Here is a 16148-nt window from a genome sequence, read left to right on the forward strand (position 1 = left end):
TGGATCACTTGGGAAAGGCAGGGTTAAGAACTGTGAAATACATGGCCCAACCTGTTAGAAAACCAGGTGCAGAAGCAATCATTTTCTGATCCCACTCCAGAAGAGCAGAAGACAAGTAAACCTCCACCACATACCTTACTAGCAGTGAGTACATTACTGTGTGTCAGGAGTCTGTAACATCCTAAAATACTGATAAAAACAGAGCTCTCTGTGCCCCTAGGTGCCTAACCAGTCTAATGGCTATTTTTCAAGGTAAGCAGTGGCCTTTAAGAGCATGTTTTTTAATACTGCGAGAGGGTAGTAGCATATAGAAATGGCTTCTCTATGAGGAAAAAAGAAATAAGCTAATGTGGTTTTAAACAAAAAGTACGAAGAATATTGGCCCTATTAGGACTCTATTATGAGCATATTTTTACAAAAATAGACCCTTTTCTACTTTACATACTAGGGAGTTTCCCTTTATATTATCCAACTGTTGCTTGGCACAGAATATTGTCATAAACAAACAGTAGAGTTGAGCTTGTCCAGTTGATGGTAAACTTGAGGACTGTTAGTGACCAACCAGATGATTTTTTCTCCCCTGCTCTCTAGGGTTCCTGCCCCTAAATATGTAGAGTACCATGCCGTCATATATAGCTCAAAGAAATTCTGAAAGAAAAAGGCATTAGCTCAGTATGCAGGAGGAGACTTTTCATCAGTTTTCTCCAAAGACAGATGATGTTTTAAATGCAAAAAGGAGCCTTAAAATTGATATTTCAGGCTCAAAGGTGAAAACTTCCTTTTCTCCAAGGAAACTATTTTCCTATCCTATTCCTAACTCCACTGCATTTAATTCAGGTCAAGTAGAGTTCTGTCTATAATTTTGCTTTGTTTCATGAGTTCACCTAAATGAGTAGATACATTTTAGATCAAGATTCCCTTTCCTTGCAACTGTTAGAGAATTCCTCTTCTCCTCCATGCAGGTGGGTTGGTGGCTCTATCCTGAACCTTCCTCCCCTCACCATACACTTCTGCTGCCAGAGCATGATGATCTAAGTCATGACAACACTCTGCAAGTGCTACCAACCCTGGCCCTGTTATATGACCTTCTCCCAGGCTTCGGTTCCAAGAAGAAGATCCTTGCATCCCAGAGAGCTCCTGCTCCTGTTTCCATCTTTCCATCCCCTCCCCAGCAAATCCAGAGTACGTGCTTTTCCACTTTTCCTTGGATAAAGCAGGTTTCCAGCAAAATGAGGCAGGATGTGCACATGCAGATCTGCCTGCCTAGACAGCCAACACTTGGCCTGAACTGTGGCCTCACAGCCCATGGGAAGAGCCCATGTGGGCATGTACGCACTGGAAGAATTCTGGGAGCTTCCCCCTTCCAATTTCAGGCTCCTCTCCTCTGGTTTGCGAGCCAGGTGATGTATCCTGTAAGCAGAACCTTGTCACTTTTTTTTTTTTTTTTAAATAAAAACAAAGACATGAGAGCCAGCCAGAGTAAAACGGGAACAAAGTGAGCCAAAGATCACTAACAGAACAGAATAGAAATGAAGCCAAAAACATGGTTGTAACCATTTCATAAGCAACTTGATACAAAGATCTGTTTATTACCCAACAATGTGACAATATATACAAGACAGTGTGGAATGTGGCATTTACAGGGAATTTCATTATGACATGCACATATACTACTGAAGTTGTTCCAGAACATGTTAAGCTGAATAAATATTCCCTGCTTCAAAAAAATCAATTTTACTTTTACATAAAAATATAATATTGCACTCTTTACAAGGCCAGCAATTTTGCATATTACTTTGAACAAGTGGAATTCTGCTTTATAAAAATAAGCCTTTATGAGCAACATCCCAGACCAAGGAGCACAAAAGCACCCCAAAACCACAAAATGTGTTTTCTTTCTTTTAAATAATGCACATCACTTCAACATGAGCCAAAAAGCTTTTCAGTCTGTGCTTGACCTTACATTAACATTGGGATAATGAAAAACATTATTAAAGCCATCCCATACAAAGCTGCTACAATATATGTAATTTAAATTCAATTAATACAGTATGCAGTCACTTAATTAAATCAAGGATCAGTCTTTGTCACAGACTATGAGAAGACCTTTTTAGATCAAGTTTCCTCAGCTGAAAAAGTTTTTCAAATTGGGAAGTTTCTGTAAAGACTGTTTGGAATTTTGAAAGTACAGATCTCTTGTGTGCACTTTTGCTTCGTAACAACTTGATATTCTCAATTACAGAGCTCAAGGTTTGTTAAGCCTTAACCTTAAGGTTAAGATGAACCTTAAACATGAAGAGATAGAACAGTTCATCTGTGTGGCAATAGTGGAATATGGAAATGATAAAAACAAAAGAAAAAATGTAGCTTATCAGGCTTAAGGAGCATTCTTGGGTTTTACCTTTCAGATTACTCATAGGTACAGTGTGAATCAGGTTTACAGGCTTTAAAATCCATCTGTTGAAATGGTAACTTTTGATCTGGCCCAAGACTTCAAATTTCAAGACTTTCACACTGGAGATTTATTATTTTTCCTCTCAAAAATAATAGCACCTAGCAATAAATAGCATATTTGCACAATGTATTCATGTAAACTCTTCCAAATCATCTGATGCCTACAAACATGTATTAGTCAGGCAGTTAGATTCAAACATTTTACAGTGTATTTAAGTTCAATGTCACTCAAACGGGAGCACACCTGTGCCTTCCTTAATACCTTTTTTTTTTTTTAGAGCTCTGAAGATAAGCTATACATATGTATTTCCTGTCACAGAACCAAAATAGCTAGTGTTACAAATCTGTGGAGTTTACACTGGGGAAAACAAAACAAAACATCCCCCACAAAACCCTGACTTAACTATTGCTTCATGATGCCATGAGATGTGTGCCCATCACTAAGACACAGGTATTTTATTTTTGTCTGCTGGAAAGACTATTATCCTATCTCAACAGAGAAGACAGCAAACATTACAAATATAAAGGTAACAGATTTTATCATTACAATACCATAAGATGGTGCAAAAAGCACCTACAGAGTTCTTTGCTTCTCAAAAAAGCAATTTTGAGTGACCTTGGATTTTTAAGTTTTGGGTCAATTATCCCAGAGCCAGTAGTACCACACTCAGCTAATCATGTATATATATGCTGACATTTTTATAAATAAAGAACTTTACACTGTTGATATTTTACAACAGAAAAGAGGGGGATGTTGCTATTATCAATTCAATTGTCAAAATTCTGGTGTCCATGAAGTGATTTAAAAAATACTATTACATTTTATATTGCAGCATTTTGGCTTGTAGGTTAGAGCATTTATGTGCCACTTTGCTGGTATTCGAATATATGACCAGAGCTTCCTGTGACCTCAATACTTTTCAAATTTGTGCACGAATATACACAATTTTACAATGATCTTAGACTGCTCTTCCTTTTTTTTCTCCCCCTCCAATTTCTTTCAATCTATTCAGTCATTTTAAAGACATTTTATTTATTTTATTTCAAAAACCCAGTTAAATAAAAGTTTCTGTAACCTATTTTGGATTTAAAGTGCATCAGAGACTTGAGTTAGCAGCAAAAATATTCATCAGCCAGCTGCATAGCTGCTAAGGAATGAGTAGAACATGGGTAGCTTCAAGCGCTGCTGGTCCTTGCGACACCAACCTATGACATTTCCATCACTATTAGCTGTGAACAAGTGATGACCATCACAGGAAAATGTAAGGCTGAAAAACAAGAAAACAACCTGTATTTGTACCACATTTGACTACTTAAAAGTGGCAGAGAATATTAAAAACACTGCAAGAGTACAGCAAATATAAACGAGCTCCTGAGTAGGGGAGTCCCAGCAAGTACTTCAGCTCCATAGTGTTTGCCAATACATACTTAGATTTGCAACCCATCTGAACTGCAGCTCTGCCCAGCAATTGAACGTGTCATGCAGTTTAGTACATCCATTTATTTGCAGCGTCAAAGCAAGTGAGCTGCACTGATCGTACTCCCTGTGCTGCTGCTTCCATCTTCCGAAACTCAAGCTGCCCGGCTGCGTGACACAGCACAGGGCTTCTGTTCAGTTGGGTATTTCCTAAGCTATAACATCAGTGAAACTCTCCAGTCATGCCATGAATATTGTTAGAGAGCATGAAGATCATCATCTGTTTTCCATCTCATTTAAGCAGGCTTCTTTAAGTTATTCTGTAGATACTAAATCATTATCAACAAGCTTTGTGAAATGCTTCTTAAAGGAGGTAATTGAATGACAGTAGTTGCTATCAGACAGGGCTTTTTGCTTCTAAAACCCTGTGATTAGTGGTTTGTTTTTTTTAATGGTGTTCCAGCAATGGTCACAACAAAGTCATCTGTTGAGTGAATTACTCTGAAAAGGGACTGATGCCCCTCTGGGGATATGAAGAATTGGATGCTGTGCGTTCTGAGCACACTGACATGAGAATAATTCTGCTTATATAAATGGTCAAATGGACTCTAATGGTCAAAATTACACAAGCACTCTAAAATGGCAGCTTCAGCCCTACCTTAAATTTCATTTGCTCCTTTCTCCACTGTTTCCCTCCAGCCTCAGAAAAAGCAGCTGGGGGAAATGCAATATCTTAATTTGTTTCTGAGGGAGTAAAACCTTTTATGGCTACTCAAGTCTGCTCAAGCTAAAGGGCTATCTCCTGATTATTAAACAGCTCCTAGGGGAAAACACTAAACTTAAGAATAAAGAGTAACTATTGTTCAGTACAAGGGAACCCTGCTAATTTCAATCTGTATTCATCTTGTCCTGATAGCAGCAAAAAACCTAGTTATTAATGCCATTACAAATAGAGTACATTTGTGCTCTTTTCACTTCCATGACTAATTAATAGAACTGCATGCCTGCTTTCAGAAATGGTTGTTTATCCCCTGTCTCCATGACAACTCCATGTTCAATACTCAAGGCCAGTTTTTGGTCTTATTTTCAAAGAAAAATAAGTCTACTGTAAATTTAGAATATTTTTTACCTTACAATAGGTTTGGCTGACTTTGAAAATGTTATTTCTCGCACTGGCTTCAAGTCCCAGGTACTCCACAGTCTGAAAGAAAACAATTTTCCTTCACATTAAATTTTCTTTAAAATACTTTAATGTTATATATAACTAATTTTAGCAACTGTTAAGTTGAGAAACTGGACACCAGTTTGTCCAAATTTTCAAGTCAAATAGTGTGACTGAGTCCACATACTCACCAAATATGAAACAAATTACAAAGCATTTTAATAGATACAGAAGTTCAAATGCTTACCTTACAACTCCATTTTCCAGCCCTCCTGCAATCACGTTGACAGATATTCCTTCAGGCTGGTTGGAGAAGGCAACAGAGCAAATACTTTCCCTGCAGTGGACATGTCCCACGAGATCACCATTAACTGTCCAAAGTCTCAAGTCACTACCCCCTCCAACTGCAACAGAACAAAAATGACAATATTAGAAGAAACCTAAACTACACCTGGAGCTATGAAACAGAAGCATAAAAAAAATATCAGCTTCTCAAGGGATCAGAAGGTTTAAGGCGGTTCTAGTCCCACATGCTGCAGCACACAGAGCCCTCCTGCTTTTGTCATGATGAATGCGCCTACCACCAAGCCACCATAAAATAGTTTAAAAGCTCTGTCACTTCAGAGTTGTGGGACACAGTACTTAAATTCTATGCAAATTTATTTTTAAAGACCTTTTTTAACATACTAAGATGGAAACACTAAGAGGGAATTCATATCAGCTACTTTAAGCAGCTAGTTGTTGAACCATAAGTTAGATCTGTTCACATTTCAAGCGTTAGCTATAGAACATCTACGCTTGACTCAAACCACTGCCTAATCATTTCCGGAGAAACTCATATGTTTCTGGACAAAGACCCTCACCTCAAAACAAAAACTCATATGTTTCTGGACAAAGACCCTCACCTCAAAACAAATGATTTTTGACCCTCAAACGTACCTGAATCGCAGACTGTTGCGATATCACCAGTTGTTTCACTAGCTGAAACTGCAGTCACAGGGCTCTTGTGTCCGGCCAGACTCTGGACATAGCACAGCCTGAACAAAAGCAGAACAAGCCCAGAGTTCAGACTCAAACACAGAAAAGGTTATTCAAAAAAAGTATTTCAGTTATCTTCACTTCAAGCAACGTTTCACATAACTCCATTACTCATATTCATTCTAGAACTCCCCTACACTTTGTGGAAAGAAAACAGTTAAGCTTTGGTTTATGTTAAGATATATACAGAATACGTTCCGTCAATAGTAAAGGATAAAGATACCAAGAAGCTGAAAAAACAGAATTTACAAGAGAACCAATAGAAAAATGCATATGTATACACTTGTACCTGTTCAAATCCCAAATAATGCAGGTTCCATCTTTGCTGACACTTATCATTATACTGTATGGTTTGCACACAAACAAGCTTGTTATCTCTGCTGTGTGCCCGTACAGATGGACTTGTGACTCCATTTCTATCTCAGAAGGCTGAAAAACATCAAGACAAAACGTGAACTCAGGACTGAAGTGTCAAAGGCTTTCTGAAAATGGACAAGTTTCATTCTTGGATTTCCAGAGATGATTCCCATTGCTTTTAAGAGGATCACTAACATTGCTGTTAGCACTTAGTTTAATACTTTATATGTGATAAGCATACACATCATTAACATTAATGTTCATGTTTTTTGCTTCTAGAGCTGCAGTCTATGCAAATATTTTGACATGGTCCAATGAAGTGAGGTGTGACCTGTGAAAAGGTACTCTACTTTGTCTCAGCTACAGACCTTGAAATTAGCTGATTCGTTTTCTGCAAGACTGTGCTCTTTCTACATGACATAGAAATGACAGATAGTCCTCAATGTTTTAGTTATCCAGAGAATGCACTTGGAAAAGTAGAGGCAGTAGAAGAACAGCTCAGCAAGTAATGCACAGTGTGCATGATAAATTACTGGAAATTCCTCAAGCTGGAAAAATATGCAAGAAATCAAAAACCTTGAAATTGCTAGAAAATTGTTAGAGCAGCAAATTGAACACTGAACACAAGTTGTGCACGGTGTTCGATTCCTGTCATTTGAAGCAACTCAGACTTCCCAAAACCTGGCTGCAAATTGACAGAGCTGCTTAATCAGAACAGCAAGACTTTAATAATAAATAAAATAAAATAAAATACACACCTAAAAATCTCTGTACAGCAACAAAATATATGAAAAGGAAATTGCTCTGCTGTATTTTGTCATATGCAGCAGAATACCTAATCCCTTGTATTTGTATGAAGGTATAGGACAAATAACAGGTCTATAAACTTGAAAGGAGACAAAAAGGAAAATATCCACAGACTTTGCTCTTACTTCACAGAGAATTCACATTTTTTGTGCTAAAATAAATGATCTGTGTAGTACTGCAACAGTATCTGAGCAAACAAGATTAATGTTTAATACTTACGACAGATGCCTATCTTAACCAAATTACAACAAAGAAAATCTGTCATTTGTCCCTTTCTGCAGTGCGTCTTCTCCAGTAAAACATGATAGCATTCACTTGTCATTCTAGAACCAGTGTGGTCCTTTCTTAACACTTACTCATTTTGGAAAAAAGCATACCAAACTTTTTTCACTATATGAGCGACAGTCAAGATGCCCAATTCCCTCATGGACAACTGATTTTGGTATCTTATTGTGTTGCTTCCAACCCTTTTATGTGGTTGCCTGTCACTCATTTCAACATCCGAATCAAAATGAGAAGTCACCTTCAGCAGGTTGTCACTATAGCACTGATTGCAATGGTTCACCGATCCTTTACTTGGTTATTGTAATATAAAATACGGCAACCTTGAATTATAGCACAAGCTACATTCATAACTTAATAAGTCATGCCTAAAATGCCATGTCCGCCCTTCCCAACTTGCTTTTAGATGCTGACTGAAATAGTATCTAGATGTGGAAAAGCATGCGTTTATGTATCTTTAAACAGTAGCTCTTTCTAGTGGTTTTACCTAGATGATTAAAGCACTTCAAAGGATAATTTAGATAGTCACTGTGATGTTTTACTCTCAAACAAATTATTTAAATGCTTCTCTTTCTGCTTACAAGCCAATCCTAGCAGTCAAAAAGTAAAAGCTGGGATAAGTCATTTGACAAAACCAGAGACCATGGGTTGAGTTTTTCAAGGTTTTTTTAAGCTAATAACTAGAGAAAACAGACCATGTGAAGTACAACAGGGAACTATTTTTGATTTCTGACAGCCTGACTCTTTGGCTTTGTATCCCATGAACATGCCAGTTTTACTTATGCATTAAATTTATAGAAACATGAATTAGGCCAAAGCGTTCACGTTTCAAGTACTTCATTATAACAGATCGTTTACCATCACCGCACAGCTGACTAGGTGCATACAGAACAGATGTTAGGAAGCACATTTGCATTCCCTATTGCCTCGACTCAGATAACTGACTTAACAGGAGCTACAAAATTGGCAGCAAGGTCAGTCTGCCCAGGGCATGTAAAACTGTCAGTGCTGAGGAGCTCAGCAGAGACGTTTTAAAAAAAAAAAAAAATCTGTGCAGCAAGAAAACTCTAAATCAAAAGACTGCTTTTAGGAAACATGAGAGACTTGATCATAAGCTCACATTTCCAGACTTTAACACTGTAGAAAAAAGGAATAGTGAATTTCTATTTTAGTACTTCAAAAAGATTTAACTGAAATCCAAATCTCAATGCATATTATTTACAAAATCACTATTTTTAAACAATCAGTCAGCAATTAAGATACTTTAAGGGCCAACTGGCTTAGGCTTGCAGGGTTAAAATCCTACTTTAGTTTTTAAACCCGAAGCTCCTAAGCTCAGAAAAGCTGAGCCGCAGATCATCAAGTTATCACTGCATGTTTGTTGTTCTCAGTCTGAGCATCATTTGCCGTTGCAGAAAACAGGAAACTGAGTGTAATGGATTGTATCAAAGTTCCCTCTAGTCCAGCCTATTGTAATGGCTAAAGGGTACACAACAGCATAAGCACGTTTGCTGGTGTCCAAGTTAAACTTGAGAAAGCACTTACTTTAGTTGTTGCTGTAGGTAATCCTGTACATTTACCTAAAATGACTACTCAAAATGAGTATTACGAAATGATGAGGAGTAGTAGAGGCTAGTGCTGGAAGAACTCAGAGGCTCTGAGAATCTGAGGCAAAAGTTTCAAGTTTTGAAACTGTTTGTTTGTTTTCCTAGCATAGTTATCACATAGCATCAGGGAAGTTTCTGTTAGTACCTCAGCAACATCACTAGACTAAGTGAGACAAGTTGCATCTGTTACTTCCCTCCTCTCTACCTTTCCCCTTGAGGAGTATGGCATATGGTGAAAAGACCTTGTGATTAATATGCATAATCTCTAGCACAGAACTTCTGTATTTGAAGGTGGTATTTCAAGTTTTGTTTACTTTGAAAAAAAGGTGTTCCACAATTTCAATTAAGAGGTTGAAAGGCTCTATGTCCTTTGTAGGAAGGAGCTCCCTTTGTATAGGGAGCTTTATTTTACTAAAGAGCTTCAGCACCAAACCCTAGCCTGAGCACACGGCTGTGTGGTCAGTTCTGTGTGAAAATGACAGCTAAGTAAATGCTAGTTGTATGTGAAAAAAATAAGACTTCTACCTAAGTATAGATGCTGAGGTAAACCTAGCAATAACAGAGAGCATCATTCAGAAACAAATACTAAACAAGGACTTCATCTTTTAAAGAAAAGCTATGAATACAAATTCCCCCTTGCTTTCCCTGTCAAAAACAGAACAAAAATAGTGAACATTTCTAAAACCTTAAATATAAATTCTGAAGATACTTACTGTATTACTTGTGAATCTGTTCATATATGCTGTGATGACACCAGATTTACTGCCTGTAAAAAGCTGGCAACTGTCTGGCACCCATGCACAACTTGTTACCTTGAAAAAGAACAAAAAGCCAGAAAAGAAGAGTTAAAATGGAAGCTCTTTAACTGCTGTTTTTCATTATGGTATAACATTTGGTCATGTTGCTTTTCACTGATTATCCTAAGAAAACCCATTAAAATACCTAAGCTAAAAAAGAAATCCAAGACCTGCTGTAAGTCACACTTGCTATAATTTCAGAATCAGAGAGGGAAGTTCTTTGCAATCCAGAACCTGCAGCCAAAGGGTGATGAATTGCTACAGACTAACTCTAATCCTACAGCCACACTGCAAGCCAGAATCTTTTTAGTAGACAAGTTAACCAGCCACTTCACATAGTAAAGGCAGAAGGTTCTCTAGCAGCTTAAGCAATCTCTTTCAAAAGAGGCCTAACCTTTCATGTAGTTCTGCATCTAGCAAAACATCCATAATTTTTCCATTTTATTCTTTACTCCCTAGATTTTTAAAGACTACTCCTCCCCTCCCTTTTTTTAGATTAATCTTAAAAATTAAGATTACTGCTTAGTTTTTATAGATGCACACCATTTTTTTCCACAGGAGGGAAAGCTACCAAAAAACCCCAAAACAAACAGCCCACATAAATGCATTTAAAAGGGAGCTTTGTTTAACATAATAACACACTCCAGAGGAATCATTGTGATATGAGGGACACATTCCAAACGAAGAGAGTAAAGCAGAATATCGGGTCATCTAGTACATTAAATCTAAAGTTGTCTTTGGATTCTCATCCCTCAGAATAAGATTTGCTGGCCACAAGCCTCGCAAGAATGAAAACAAAAATAACTACTACCAAATCAGTTCACCATATGATTAAACTAGCAATATTAAATTGAAAACTAAAAGACTAAGATTCTTACCTGATGGAATTGAGAGCTCTGTATGAAGTTTACTGGAGGCTCACTTTGCTTGCTCTTCAGTCTTAAAATGTTATCAGCGTATCCCCAGCTCAAGATCGCTGACCACTGAATATCCGTGCTGTGCATGCTCCTCACGCCTGAGGAAAGGCATAAAAAAAACTGTCACATGACAGCAGCTGTGTCACTGACAGGAAGAATTCCAAGTGACATTTTCTGTTAGGCTGTGGTTCCAAACCAGTAGTAGGTAGGTGCCAAAAACAAGTAGAGATTTCAATGGTCTCTAAAACGCTATCTCTGAATGTTTATACAATTCATAATATGGACAACAAAATGTTGCATCTTGAGGGAGAGGAAAAAGAGGAAGAGGTTGACAATACTTTATCAGCTAGAGAGGTGATTATTCATAATTTCTGAAGGAGATTAATTTATTTTTGAGAACTAGAAGTGAAGCCTTCAATGGAACAGTTAGCTTTAAGTCACCTTTAAGTTAGCTTTAAGTAGGCAAATTGAAACTGTTGGCACTATAAGTTATTTTAAAGAAAAATTACTTAAAACTTAATTACTGGATGCCTCTAATCTTCAAAAATCAAATCCACTCATCCAGGAAAGATACTACACATTTAAGACTTGTTCACAGTTGTTGGCTAAACAGAATAAATCTGGGGGAGTTGTTGGAGAATAACAGTAGGATTAGATTTACATTTTTTATGGCTAACTTTTCAGGGGAATAGAAAGCAAAGAAACTCATACCTTGCTCCTTGCTATATATCATCAACAGGCAAAACTTGCGGGACAAAGCACAGACAGCTTTGGTTGGCAAGGCCTGAAGAGATCCAAATCTTTCTCCATTTGGTTGGCTAAAGCATACAACAGGATCTGGAGCACTCGGAGAACCAACATATTCTCCCCACTTCAAGCCTTTTATCCATGGCAATGGACTCTGAAACAAACACAAAATAACATTCACATTAAAAGCAGGTAAAAGCTTTTCATTAGGCCAAATTATTCATATTAATTCTCAAAAATGTTCAGGTAAGGATTACTCAAGTACTGAAACATAAGGAAAACAGGCAAAACACTTCGCAGTATAATCAGCTAAACTTAATTTTTAAGTGAGTTCTCATTTATCTAAGGGCTGTGATAGAAAGCTAACAGTGTAGGTAATGCAGCGATAAGTTCTGATTTCTCCATATCCAAGAATTCTGTTTCTCACTTTAGGAGAACTTTAGGAGAAATAAAAAAGTCTGAGGTAAATAAAGTGGAACTGTCCTACAGACACTGATGTTGGTGTAAGCAATCAAACATAGAACATAGAATTCATCATCAAAAGCATAAAACCAGCCAAGTGAAGAGCTCTCCAGATCTTCCTTTAAACAAGATGAATTCAGATCTACTTTATGGCATCCAATATATCAAAAATACATAAAAAATTTTCATTAGCGCTTCACTAATTTAATATTTTCTTCATAGTACAGCTTTGTCAGTAAGTTGCAGTTGAAGAAACATTCACTGAAATGTTCTAGCAATGACAACAGCAAATCAGGTGAACTACTGATTTAGGTATTAGAGTTCCTAGGTTCTCTGGGTCACCAGCACTTTCAGGGATCCTGAAATACTAGGTACTTTTTATTAGATCCGAGAAATTAGGAGATTAATCTTGATTGAGACATTTTTATATATATATATATGTGTGTGTGTGTGTGTGTGTGTGTGTGTGTGTGTGTGTATAGACACGCACTCTAAGCTAGAACTAAAGATACTAGAGGCATTTTGTTCAACTGAATGAGAAAATATCCACATCTTAGTAGATGTGCCTGTAATTCAGATTACTCATTTTCTATCATTTGTTCCAGTTTAGTGGTAAGAATGCTGGTGAGGATGTACTGAAAGCACTAAACTTAATACTTAGGGCCTCACATACAAATCCTCATGTGTCAGGTAAATTATAGACTATTATGAGAAAGTCTATTCTTCTGTAGACAGCTTTTGCAAGAGCAGGAAGCAGAACCTCTGAAACCCCATCTGTGGTAACACACTTTGTATAACCATTCCCCAAAAAGAGTATAAATCTGTGGAGACAGTTATACATAAGTCTCCTGGGTGCTGGGGTAAGGAAGGTAAGCAGGGAGAAGGGGCAAAAACACATTTCTCTCTTGCTGGAGTAAGAGGAAGGGAGCAATGAGCCAGTCTTGTCCCCCTGTGCTAAGGACAAACAGTCTGCTAGACAGTTCTTTTAAGAAGTTCACACTCTCCAGGTAATGGGGAAAACAGTTTGGAACAAAAGAGGACACAATTTCAGTTTTTTTGTTTTTTTTGTTTTTTTTTTTTTTAAAAAAAGGATAGATGGTATTTTCAGTTATTCAGAGGTAAACATAAACAACAATCACAGTATGTGAATATTAACTGAACTATCTTGTGAAGCAGAATGACATGACATACTGGATATACTATTTCTTTAGTATGCTCTCTCGTTTCTCTAAAAGCAAACTGCACTAATAATCCCATGGCAGCAGGAAGTTCTCCTTCTATGATGAGCCTGGATCCAGGCCTGCTAACATGTGCTGCATGGAACAGCTGGCGAGGCGTTTGTCCATATGTTTTTATCATTGTTTCAAGAGCTCTTCTCTGAACAGGATCTTCAACAGCAGAAACATCCATCCCAAAATATGTCTAGACAGCAGAGGGGAAAGAAGAGTAAGCTTTAGAAATTCATTTTTGAGAAAGATTTCTCAACATACACATACAAGTTTGGAGCAAGACTTTTTTTGTTGTTAAGGCTTGCCAGAAGCCATCCAGCAATGGCTACCAATTAAAGAGCAACTGAAAACTTTCCTTAGCTGCTCCAACATGTATTTCTTGAGTAAGTTCTATCACAGATTTTTTTTAGTATACCTTTAGCTTGCACAAAAAGCTTGCTTCTGGTAAAGTTTTTCTGTAAATCCTTTTTTATTACTATATTAAGACTTGAGCTTGGAGGAAGGAGAAGTAAAACCTTCCCTATTTCAGGAATTAAAATTATTTTCTTTCTCCCTTCTCATACTGAAAGCTAACTACACTTCTCTAACTGCATACCACATCCTTCTCAGTCACACTGACAAGGCCTTGACTTTCCACTTCAAAAAACTGTGAACACATTCTCAATAACTTAATATTTGAAGTACCAGATAGTAATCTAATAAATACTTACAAGTGGGTGGGGAAGGAAAGGAATACAGTTCGGTGACTATTTGAAAAGAAAAAAGCCACCACTATCAAACATCACTCCCATTACCTTGCTAATACACAGAGCTTGCTACAGGAAACATATGCTTTTGAAAATAAGACTGCCTGGCTGAGCAGATCATGTGATACTAAGGATTTAGTTTATTAAATAATATAATCCAAGATCTGAAATGCTACAGTTATGTAAGGAGTGACGTTCTGGAAAATCTTTACATTGAAGAACTACTTCCCTAATCTTAAATTAAGTTTACTGAAAAAGAAAATTCTTACTAGCTGGACAGAACATAGACAGGTAAATAGAACAAATTAATACAAATACTGAATTTAAACTGAACTATTTGACATCAGAAACTGCAGCAGAACCTTCCCAAATGAAACTGTTTTTGAATGAGGAAGCAGCAGCTATATGGACATAGGGGTGTATAGAGACACACACACATACAAAGTTCTTACAATCACAGAAAAGCTAGCTATTCTGAAAGCAGAAACAAAAAGCACACAACCCCAATAATGCAGCACAGTTATACCCTGCCTAGACAGGCAAGAAAGATTCACCGAGTAGACCACCAGTAATGCCCTGAAGTGTTTAAAGCCTTTCCTTACTCCTCAATACTTCTGGAGCAAGGGAACTGCACTATGCTGAATATGTTCCAAATTAATCAGGCTGCACTTCTTCCACCATTAAGCTACAATATACAATGAACAAACGTGCTCTTCGACAAGTACTTACTGCAGGATGAAAGACATTAATAGCCTGAACAGAGGCCTTGCCTTTCTGCTTATAACCAAACACCAAGTCGATCCAGTGACAGATTGTCTGGGAAACATGGTCAGACTCCAAAGCCTGACGATGAATCAAGATGAAGAGACGAGGATCATTGCGAGCCCAAGGTGGAAGGTTGACATGGTTAACTCTGTCACCATTCTGACGCACTCCAAAATCAAAACCTAGAAACAGGGGAATAAGCACTTCAACATTTTGGTTTACAGTGACTTCTGAAAGGTCTTTATCGGGTTCTATGAATGCTAACAATTAGTCTCAGTGGTTACTTAAGCAAAGTAGTTCTGTTAACAAGTCACACGCGCACACACGCACACACACACTTGCACATTCATTAAAACACAGAATCACCCACATAGCAAGTTTTCACAAAAATATCTGAAGCCCTACATAACAGCTTTTGCAGCATAACCCCGAAATTAATGCCAGATATTTCCCCACACATCTATTGCCAAGCCAATTCAATCAAGGGACATAAATGTTCTCAGTTTCAACCCATGGTCTGAGTGCTAAGGCTGTTTTTGTTATGCAGTTTTGGTATCCTCTTAGTATACCTTCTCTGTTAACTAGAAAGTCTGGAAGGTAGAAAAATTCTGGGATAAGCTCCTTTACGTCAGTCATTGATTCATAGGAAGAGAGGCGCCAGGTTGTGTTGGTGGAATGAAAAGTTCTGTCTGGGATGTCAAAACTTTGATCTGTAAAGAAATCCAAACTGAATTTGTTACATTGATGACAGACACGGTACCAGTTGCACATCTGCAACTTCAAGAAATTAACTGCTCACCAGTTAGCTGAGAACATTTAGAATTCTTTTATTTCAATTACTGGATGTTACACAAACTGAAACTTAAATAAAGGTCAGTTCCTAAATATACACTGCAATGTACAGGCTTATGCCTTAGCTTGACAATTTCAGAGTGTGTCCATTGTGAAAACACACTCAGCAATTTGCATCTGATAAACTATTCTGAAACAAAGCAAGGCAGGGCTTTCCTGGGCCACTGAAACTAGATCCAGATATGAAAGGCAAGTGCAAACAAAAGCAAGCTCACCTTGATAGGCCAAAAACATTTTGGTGAAAGGTGGCAGCCTAACCAGGAAATGAAGCACAGTTCCACTGTTGGAATAATGAGATCCATAGTGATAAGGCTGTACAGGGGGCATTGGATCATCTTCTCTTGCGCCTTTACGGTATTCCTCTTCCAGATACTATAAAAACAGTAGAAGAAACATTTCCAATCTATTTAGATTTCAACACAGAGGACACCTTGGTTATCAGGCCCAAATGCTCCGATCACTTACATGACGTTTCAATACTTCCGCTTTTCAGAAACTGAGCTATACTC

At 37.6% G+C, this 16148-nt stretch overlaps 1 protein-coding gene across 1 annotated transcript in view; it reads right to left on the minus strand.

The window, feature by feature from the left end:
• Nucleotides 1-2879: 2879 nt before the first annotated feature.
• The window catches only part of LYST (lysosomal trafficking regulator), a 61069-nt gene continuing 47800 nt past the window's right edge, over nucleotides 2880-16148 (minus strand). Inside the window, exons 41-52 of the mRNA XM_088534833.1 lie at nucleotides 15855-16011; nucleotides 15357-15497; nucleotides 14752-14969; nucleotides 13239-13469; nucleotides 11550-11739; nucleotides 10800-10936; nucleotides 9838-9936; nucleotides 6361-6500; nucleotides 5973-6070; nucleotides 5281-5437; nucleotides 5001-5072; nucleotides 2880-3722 (exon numbers count right to left, since the gene is read on the minus strand). Of these exons, the coding sequence (XP_088390959.1) occupies nucleotides 3584-3722; nucleotides 5001-5072; nucleotides 5281-5437; nucleotides 5973-6070; nucleotides 6361-6500; nucleotides 9838-9936; nucleotides 10800-10936; nucleotides 11550-11739; nucleotides 13239-13469; nucleotides 14752-14969; nucleotides 15357-15497; nucleotides 15855-16011 (1779 nt within the window). The 3' untranslated portion in view covers nucleotides 2880-3583. The remainder of the gene's footprint in view (nucleotides 3723-5000; nucleotides 5073-5280; nucleotides 5438-5972; nucleotides 6071-6360; nucleotides 6501-9837; nucleotides 9937-10799; nucleotides 10937-11549; nucleotides 11740-13238; nucleotides 13470-14751; nucleotides 14970-15356; nucleotides 15498-15854; nucleotides 16012-16148) is intronic.

Source organism: Tinamus guttatus, unplaced genomic scaffold, assembly GCF_059628265.1.
Source record: "Tinamus guttatus ecotype Peru unplaced genomic scaffold, ASM5962826v1 Tinamus_guttatus_pri_ptg000601l, whole genome shotgun sequence".
In the NCBI taxonomy this organism is placed as follows: Eukaryota; Metazoa; Chordata; class Aves; order Tinamiformes; family Tinamidae; genus Tinamus; species Tinamus guttatus.